Source organism: Cydia pomonella, chromosome 13, assembly GCF_033807575.1.
Source record: "Cydia pomonella isolate Wapato2018A chromosome 13, ilCydPomo1, whole genome shotgun sequence".
Taxonomy (NCBI): Eukaryota; Metazoa; Arthropoda; class Insecta; order Lepidoptera; family Tortricidae; genus Cydia; species Cydia pomonella.
The window spans coordinates 21,222,596-21,232,594 of record NC_084715.1 but is presented as its reverse complement, the minus strand read 5'-3'; the positions used below and the strand labels follow the sequence as shown (position 1 = coordinate 21,232,594).

General features: G+C 44.7%; 1 protein-coding gene across 10 annotated transcripts in view; it reads right to left on the bottom strand.

Moving 5' to 3' along the window:
- Positions 1-18: 18 nt before the first annotated feature.
- LOC133524585 (histone deacetylase 4) overlaps positions 19-9,999 on the bottom strand; it is a 169,545-nt gene continuing 159,564 nt past the window's right edge. For all 10 annotated transcript variants that reach the window (XM_061860680.1, XM_061860676.1, XM_061860670.1 and 7 more), the window contains 5 exons: positions 8,749-8,991; positions 7,421-7,561; positions 4,102-4,290; positions 2,429-3,892; positions 19-1,636 (listed from right to left, as the gene is read on the bottom strand). In XM_061860680.1, coding sequence (XP_061716664.1) covers positions 1,562-1,636; positions 2,429-3,892; positions 4,102-4,290; positions 7,421-7,561; positions 8,749-8,991 — 2,112 coding nt within the window. In that variant the 3' untranslated portion in view covers positions 19-1,561. The remainder of the gene's footprint in view (positions 1,637-2,428; positions 3,893-4,101; positions 4,291-7,420; positions 7,562-8,748; positions 8,992-9,999) is intronic.

Sequence of the window (9,999 nt, the reverse complement as noted above, 5' to 3'; positions counted from 1 at the left end):
TATAAAAACAAAATTAAATTTAAAATAAAAATGCTCATATATTTCCAAATATATATATATATATATGTATATATATACATTTATTAAATAATTATTTCATCTGTATTCCAATTTAACAATAAAATTCTCAAAGACACAACATTGTATTATTTAACGTACAGGATTGGATCCTACGGCCGACGGCCGAACACAGCGTGCCTACTTCACTCGCCGAAGGCAGCGGCTCCACACACTTGGACCCAAACTCGGATCCACAAGTATACAAATACTTATATATACATGTCCGTTTCAATTTCAAATCTATCCGAAAGTTCCACAAGTCTTTACGAAAATACAATCTATGGATCCATAAAAATATCAGGGTCTAAGTGGACGGAGCCAAACAGACTGCTTGGGTGTTTCATTTGTTCTACAGACCTGGTATGTTTTGTCCGTAATTTAAGCTCTATCTCTTAAAAACAGATCTATAGAACATACGACGTACCCTCTAGAAAACTTAGTACAAGAAAATATGTACCGCCATTGGAAAAACTGCCCGTTGTAGCTTCAAATTTGACTATCAGCGCCAAACTACAAATAAGTATTGCACATTATCTTTGAACAGCTTCCTACACAAAGGATCTTTCAAAAACGTCCTTTTGTGCAAGTTTAGTAAAGTAAGTCCATGCCTAGTAAACTATTCGGTACAACAGGACTCTTAGACTTTGATACAAATCGTACAATTTAAAACACTTTGACAAACATCAATCGATTTGTACAAGCTTCAACTCATCACAGAGACAGAAATCCACAGTTCATGTGAATGCACCAGCTACTCGTAAGTAGATGAATAATTTATTAGAAATTGAAAGTTTACTATCTTTGGTATAGTAGACAAGTGAAGAGTGGCAAGCCCCAGGGGCACAATGAAAGGAAATCTACATTTCCGTAACAAGAAACTTGAGTATCTTTTTCATATAAATATATAAATTTTTCAGCACGCCCACGAGGGAAAATATATAACATTCATTTAGGCAATTCTCTAAACGCCGCCTACTATATAATTACATTACCTACTTCGTAGATTATTCATATAAAACATTTCTTCCAAATATTGATATTTTTTGTACAAATTATCATTTTACTACATTTTAAAGCTTTCAAATTAAGATTTGTCTTAATTTTAACACCTACACACGTATCTATAGCTCAGCTAATTCATTATGAATTATACATCCAATAGACAATCATTAACGTAACTACGAACATCTCGCCTCGAGATGGAGATTTGGCAGGACACATTTCGTTTGTAAAGTTCACAACGTCACATAAACCTTTCGCGCTCGGCGCGCACGTCTAACGTCGATATACTCTCAATTATATATATGTACAACTTCCATAAATATACATAAATTCTTTACTTATCGAGCGCAAAATATGGTCACTAGTTCTGGGTCTAAATAAATAGGTTTATCAGTACTCTCCTGACTGTAGCGCAGATTCGAGGAGCCGCGGACTGGCCCTGGACCCTAGGGTCCCTAGGGCCGGCGGCGGAATGTTAGCAGTAACTGTACATACATGTTCACGCACCAGGGCTCACTTGCCCTCGTCCTGCTCCATCGGCTCTTCCGATACCGACCGTGATGAGTCTGGCGAACTGCAAAGGGAAAAATATACAGTCAATATATTTAACATTTAGGAAAATCTCTTAATCCTCCTCTCCTGATCTCTCTCCCCCTTGCCACAACATGTCTCATTTTCTTGACCCCCTCCCTCCCCCTAAACGTGTGATGTAATTAATTGATGGCCCCTCAATTTGGTTTGACATTAGCATTAGCGGTAGACTTGGCTTTCGTCCTTACATGGCGACCCTGTGTTCCCGTCCTTACAATAGGGTTGTTTCCAATTTTTTGAAACGCTCGTATTACGTTCTATATTAACTAAAAGTTGCCCTAAAATTCAACTTTTATACTAAAAACGGCTTTAAATATGTTAAATAAACAAAATATATTTTGACAGATGCTTTCGCGCCCAAAACGCTCTTTGAAAATTGTGTGACGTCACAGTTTACGGTTTGACACATAACTACATACGCACGTAGAAGATACGAACTGTCAACTGACATTTGTCATTTGTTGTTTATCGCCTAACTGTCAACAGTGTCAATCCGAGAGTTGTGACGTCATCAGAATCTTAATAGCGTTTCGAGTTTGGTCACGTGACGTATGCCAAAAGATATTTTAAATTCAATATTTACAAAAATATGGTCATTACAGGTCCCCTAAAAGTAGTTTAACACGTTCTTATTTTTTATTGGGATACAATTCTGCCCTAAGATTTGTAGATGGAAACAACCCTATTCTCGTGCCTAGATTTTAGAATTTGTCGGTGTTAACATGTGACATGAGGTCGTGACGTCGGTGACGGTAGGGTACAGTACAGTACAGACCTGGGCTTGGCGTCGGGGCGCGGGTGGTGCATGGACAGCGTGGCCATGGCGGCGGCCGTGTCGGCGGCGTCGCGCTCCGTCTGCAGGCGGCCCAGCCGCGCCGTCGGTGACGGTAGGGTACAGTACAGACCTGGGCTTGGCGTCGGGGCGCGGGTGGTGCATGGACAGCGTGGCCATGGCGGCGGCCGTGTCGGCGGCGTCGCGCTCCGTCTGCAGGCGGCCCAGCCGCGCCGTCGGTGACGGTAGGGTACAGTACAGACCTGGGCTTGGCGTCGGGGCGCGGGTGGTGCATGGACAGCGTGGCCATGGCGGCGGCCGTGTCGGCGGCGTCGCGCTCCGTCTGCAGGCGGCCCAGCCGCGCCGTCGGTGACGGTAGGGTACAGTACAGACCTGGGCTTGGCGTCGGGGCGCGGGTGGTGCATGGACAGCGTGGCCATGGCGGCGGCCGTGTCGGCGGCGTCGCGCTCCGTCTGCAGGCGGCCCAGCCGCGCCGTCGGTGACGGTAGGGTACAGTACAGACCTGGGCTTGGCGTCGGGGCGCGGGTGGTGCATGGACAGCGTGGCCATGGCGGCGGCCGTGTCGGCGGCGTCGCGCTCCGTCTGCAGGCGGCCCAGCCGCGCCGTCGGTGACGGTAGGGTACAGTACAGACCTGGGCTTGGCGTCGGGGCGCGGGTGGTGCATGGACAGCGTGGCCATGGCGGCGGCCGTGTCGGCGGCGTCGCGCTCCGTCTGCAGGCGGCCCAGCCGCGCCGTCGGTGACGGTAGGGTACAGTACAGACCTGGGCTTGGCGTCGGGGCGCGGGTGGTGCATGGACAGCGTGGCCATGGCGGCGGCCGTGTCGGCGGCGTCGCGCTCCGTCTGCAGGCGGCCCAGCCGCGCCGTCGGTGACGGTAGGGTACAGTACAGACCTGGGCTTGGCGTCGGGGCGCGGGTGGTGCATGGACAGCGTGGCCATGGCGGCGGCCGTGTCGGCGGCGTCGCGCTCCGTCTGCAGGCGGCCCAGCCGCGCCGTCGGTGACGGTAGGGTACAGTACAGACCTGGGCTTGGCGTCGGGGCGCGGGTGGTGCATGGACAGCGTGGCCATGGCGGCGGCCGTGTCGGCGGCGTCGCGCTCCGTCTGCAGGCGGCCCAGCCGCGCCGTCGGTGACGGTAGGGTACAGTACAGACCTGGGCTTGGCGTCGGGGCGCGGGTGGTGCATGGACAGCGTGGCCATGGCGGCGGCCGTGTCGGCGGCGTCGCGCTCCGTCTGCAGGCGGCCCAGCCGCGCCGTCGGTGACGGTAGGGTACAGTACAGACCTGGGCTTGGCGTCGGGGCGCGGGTGGTGCATGGACAGCGTGGCCATGGCGGCGGCCGTGTCGGCGGCGTCGCGCTCCGTCTGCAGGCGGCCCAGCCGCGCCGCCGCCACCGCCGGCCCGGCCTCCAGCGCCGACATGCCGATCAGACTGCTGTACCGCTTTATCTGCAATTATTATTAATACCCATGATCGTGACCGCTTAAAATACATTTAAATATGTCTTATAAAGTCAAGTTTACATTTTGACCTAATTGATATCATTTCCCAGCGTCCAATTGAATGATATAAAATTTTAAAAAATGGATAAAATATATTAATACTTTATATTAAAACAATTAGCGTGGGAATGATGACACTCGTACAGTATACTGACCGAGGGCCAGTGCGGCGCCTGTATGGCGAGCGCGTGCCGCAGCGCGTCCTGCGCGGGCTGGGCGGGCGCGCGCGCCAGCTCGTGCGGCGCGGGCGGCGCCACGCGGTCGCCCAGCAGCGCGCGCACGCACTCCTGCGCGCAGTCGCACATGGCGGGCAGGTCGTAGCCGCCCTCCAGCGACAGCACCACCTGCAAACGGATACGTGCCTTTACCCTCTTATTCACAAAACATTACTATTTCTTACAAACTTCTCTTCAATTTTGTCTCTTTCTAACAAACAGAAGTGTCAAAATGACACATGGGGACAAAAGATTATGAACGCCTCGACCACAGAACTATATCGAGATAGAAGGAAAGAGTGTATGTGCCTTGCTTGCAAAAAAGTCGCCGCGCGGCTCCTATGCTCGCCGCGAACATCAATCGGCTCCCGACCGTTTTCCGCGTGAAACGTCAGATTTCAAAATCAAAATGACGGTTTGTTTAATAATCGAATGTTCAAACACCACAAATAAAGTTGGAGCTGTTAATCCTGGTATTTCCTTTCATCGGTAAGTACTCCTTGTCCTAAAATATCTGTTATTCAATTAAAATCAATTTATTGTTTCCGTGTGTTATTTTCATCATGACAGGAGCTGGCGGTTGCGTGTTTTCATTGCGGCTTGAATTTGCCAAGCCAGACTTAGCGTGCGTTCAAAACCAGCGATGTATCAAGTCCATTTGACATTTTTTTTCTTTGAAAAGTACGATAAGTGATGTATCTACGCTTTAATTTTCTCATTTGATTAGGTAAAATCTATTTGGAAATAATACCTTCATAATATAAGTAGTTAAAAGCAATATTAGGTAAGTACATTATATTAATAATTATATAATTAAGGGCGGTAAACAAGATTTACGAACGAGTGGGAATTGAACAAACTAACAAACTCAATAGGTACGAATTCGTAATTTTTCATTACGGTTGTAAGGAAACTAAAGGAAATAATAAAACTTCAGCATAATTTCGGACGTAAATTAGAACCCAAGGTCGAGATTTAGAATTTAGGGACCGCATCGCTTACAAGTAAACTTTTAAGAGCAAGTGTGATGAAAATATGTGTCCACGGCTGGCAAAACGTCCCATTATGTCGCTTGCCGGACGAGAGTTTCTTGTATATTTATTACATCACATTATACGAATAACCTGTCAAAGCGTCCTTATGGCAAGCGACAAAATGGGATGGCCTTGGACACATGATTAACAGGCACATCGATAGCAGAAATTTACTAAGTTAAGGAGTTAAGTTGTTTTTTTCTATCTATCTTTATGTAATAGTATGTTAATCAAATCAACATTAGAAACTTGAATCAGCATTTTTCAAACAATAAAATGTTTTTAAGTATCTGGTAACTTATCATTATTGCTTTTTTCATAATAAATGATTAGCTCTTACTTTCAGACTTTCATGTTTCCCATCACTAAATGTCACTGGTGACATCGTGACGTCAAAGTGTCTTCGCAAAATGTTACACGCTCGGTCCCCTTACGAGTATAAATCGATCAACTCTTTTCTTCCATCTCGATATACATATTTCTGTGGCCTCAACGGTTTTTTTACATTTCACAGACGTTTATGAATAACGCCATTAGAGTTTCTGTTTTAAATTAGTAATTTACATATTATTATTTATTTATTTATTTAGGTTTGCCAACAGGTAAAATACAAAAAAATACTTATAAATGACAAGTTATAAAATAAGATTGCTTGAGTATTCACCCAATTACAGGCAAAGACGCAATGCATTTAACAGATTTTGCTTACATTTATGTTTTTTTTTAATCCTTAGGACGAACTAAATATAAACAAGGTAATATTGGAATTAGTAGAATACAGAAAATAAGCGAAGTAACTAGTGAGATTGATGCTATTAGTATTCTAAATTAATATAAGTTTACATATTTTACGTTAGGATTTCTAGGAAGCAATTGAGTGGACAAACGATGAATTCTAAACAATTACAACACCTATATTTTGAAATTACAGATTTGTCTTGAGTCTATGTAGATATGTTTTGAACTAATTGTGTGTCATCTTTAGCATGTCAAGTCTATTCTGTTTATATAATAAGTTATGCTCTATTAGACTATGAGCACCAACATTTGTTCTATAAGTTCTACATAAAAGTAGGCCGTATGCTTGTTTGCCACCGACGTGGTATAAAAAAAAAACAAATAGCTAGTCGAGAATGCTGTCGCGGAACTGTCCAGTGTATTTGTTGCAAAAGCGGAGGGCAGTCTAGCCTTCCTGAGTCAATTTTGTGCTACTAGCGTTTGGTCAGAAATCCAACGGCGGTCCTCGAGAGTAATCATTTTAAAAAACTTTAATCATTTACTGTATAAATAAATAAATATTATAGGACATTATTACACAAATTGACTAAAACACAGTAAGCTCAATAAGGCTTGTGTTGAGGGTACTTAGACAACGATATATATAATATATAAATACTTAAATACATAGAAAACACCCATGACTCGGGAACAAATATCCATGCTCATCACACGAATAAATGCCCTTACCAGGATTTGAACCCGTGACCATCGGCTTCGTAGGCAGGGTCATTACCTACTAGGCCAAGCCAGTCGTCAAAAAAAAATGTAATGATTAAATAAAAGATCATCAAATTGGCCTAGTGGGTAGTGACCCTGCCTACGAAGCCGATGGTCCCGGGTTCAAATCCTGGTAAGGGAATTTATTCGTGTGATGAGCATGGATATTTGTTCCCGAGTCATGGGTGTTTTCTATGTATTTAAATATTTATATATTATATATATCGTTGTCTAAGTACCCTCAACACAAGCCTTATTGAGCTTACTGTATTTTAGTCAATTTGTGTAATAATGTCCTGTAATATTTATTTATTTATTTTTCAAAGAGGAGAAACATGCATTCTTCATAACTAAATGCGCTTCCTTACGCAACCAATAGGGAGCGTGCATGAACTATAGGAGGCAGCACAGGAGCCGTCAGATTTTTGGCGCGAGGCGTAAATGTGATGTTTACTGTTCCCATGTAGCCCACAAGATGGCAGAACCTACTTACTATGCACAAGAAAACACGTGACGTGTGAATCTACATGTTTATTGTTCCGATTCAGGCCACAAGATGGCAGATCCTCCAACGCGCACAGTCCCTATAGTCGAAGGGCAAAGCTCACAATCTACCTGGTGGTAAAAGTATCCTAATAAAAACCACCGAGCGTGACGAGTATGCATGCGAGACTACAGACAGACGGACACGGACCCTCAGGTTCACGTGTCAGTATTGACTCACATACCTTGCCGTTGGCGAGCTGCATGAGGTCCTGCGTCATGCTGGCGAAGCAGGCGGCGCTCACCGTGTAGCCGCCCAGCGGCGCCGGGTGCCCGGCCGCCGCGTCGAACCCGCACGACACCAGCACCAGCTCCGGGTCGTACTCCTGCGGCACCCCGCACAGGCGGGCTCGGTTAGTGCCCGACCGACATGTTCTTTTGTATAGTCGTCAGCTTTGTAGCTGGCCCCTAGCGGCTAATCTATTGTTAACTAAAACCTCGCGTGCCACTACCTGCGTAAAAAATGGTCCGGTCACTTTAACCGGTTTTTGAATTATAACTCCTATGGTAATTGAAATAAGATTCAAAATGAACAAATGGAACAATAATTTGCGATTTCTCGTGTGGTCTTTCTACGGTTAATGAGTGCCGGCGAGTCGAACGCTACCGAACCAGTCTAAAATGTGTCTAAAGGCACCTTATCGGAGGGCGCACCTAGACTGGTTTTTTTTAAACGATGGACTAGCCCGCGCTCTGATGCCAATTAGAATTATACGACAATTTTTATGCAGGTAGTGGCACGCGCGGTTTTAGTTAACAATAGACAAAGGATTAGCCGCTAGGGGCCAGCTACAAATCTAACGACTATACTTAAAGGCGCCTGTGGCCGGGAACAAATTCCCGCCGTCGTGCCTTAAGTGTATCCTTCGGATAAACCTTGATCCTCAAGTGCAGTGGTGGGCAAACTTTGTTCATGGCGGGACGGAAAGTATATAAAATTTCAGAGGGCCAGAATTACTACAAAGTTTATTTTGAAACCGTAAATTAATCATAAAAAATAAAAGCATAAACATTAAAACATTTTGGCTCGGTGGCGGGCCGGAGTCGGCCCGCGAGCCGTACTTTGCCCTCCACTCCACAGAGGATACTAATGATTGATGGTAATACTAATGGTTTATGCTAAAACTCATGTATTTAATTGCAATGTTTAGATTATTGGTTTCTCATTGTTTAAAGTAGATTTAGTCCTCTTAAATTGCTGTGCCCTTGCAGGGCGTCACATGTACTTCTACACTTTCTGTTCCATCTTATGTGATTTGTGATATGCAATAAAGATTTGACTTTGAGACTTGTCAAGTGTATTGATTGGACATACATTGATCTTCAAGTGTATGAATACGATTACGGAGACTGCTTACCATCAGGCAGGCCGTATGCTTGTTTGCCACCGTCGTAGTATAAAAAAAAAGGACCACCTGTGCCCGGCTGCCCGGGAAAAAACTCCCGCCGTCGAGCCAATGGATAAAGTTTGACCCTCCGCGTATCCACCGGACGAGATCCTCGCAGTACCGACCTTGGCAATAGGCATGACGATGGAGCGGAAGGCGGCCAGGTACTCGGCGTCGCCGAGCGGCGGGCTGAGGCCGGAGGCCCAGGCGATGTTGACGTTGAAGCCGAGGCCGGCGCCCGCGCCGCACTCGGACGCGGCGCCCGTGCCCGGGAAGAAGTTCCCGTCGTCGTGCCGGTGGATGCTGATGTACAGCACGTGCGGGTCCTCGTAGAAGATCTGCTGCGTGCCGTTGCCGTGGTGGACGTCCTGGGGAAGACGAATATAGCTTAGTAGATGGATTGATAGAATACTCTTTATGGGCACACCTCAGTAAAAAGATACAAGAAAAATAAACAATTGATTAAATGTAGAGGCAGACAACATACGGTCTTATCGCTAAAAAGCGATCTCTTCCAGACAACCTTTGAGAAGCGGAAATAGAGAAGTTAATCGAAAAAGTAGGTGTTGCTAAACCTTTATGAAGCCTACATTCACACACACAATTACCGTGAATAAACATACACATATAAGGAATACTAATAGATATACATAAACATAAATATAAATATATATAAAATTAACCGAAACATAGCTAAATATGACAGCAGCATGTCAGCCACAGAGTAAAAATAACTATGTACTATATAAACACTAAGGGAGAGATAAATACCTAATGTTATTTGAGTGAAATGATCTCTATGAGATCATTTCATTTTTATATTAAACAAATAATTGAAATATTTTAAGCTTCCAGCAGGACTTGAACCCGCAACCCGTGCATTGCTCTTAACCAATTGAGATACGGAAGCTTATCAGAACCTCGCAAATCTTTCCATTCCTTCCCTTACGGATACATATTCCCTTGTACAACATCATTTTTTTTTTCTAACAAACTAACGACTAAGTCCCACAGTAAGCTCAATATGGCTTGTGTTGAGGGTACTTAGACAACGATATATATAATATATAAATATTTATAAATACTTAAATACATAGAAAACACCCATGACTCAGGAACAAATATCCATGCTCATCACACGTATAAATGCCCTTACCAGGATTTGAACCTGTAACCATCAGCTTCGTAGGCAGGGTCACTACCCACTAGGCCAAACCGGTCGCCATCATTTGATGTTTTTAATGGGTTCAAAAAAAGCTGGCGGAAATAAAATACACGTAAACAATAACAATTCATTCTGAAAATCTTAGAAGAACATGAGCAGTTAAGTTTTTATATAGTTTCTAAATAAACAAAAGAATACTGGAACGCATACA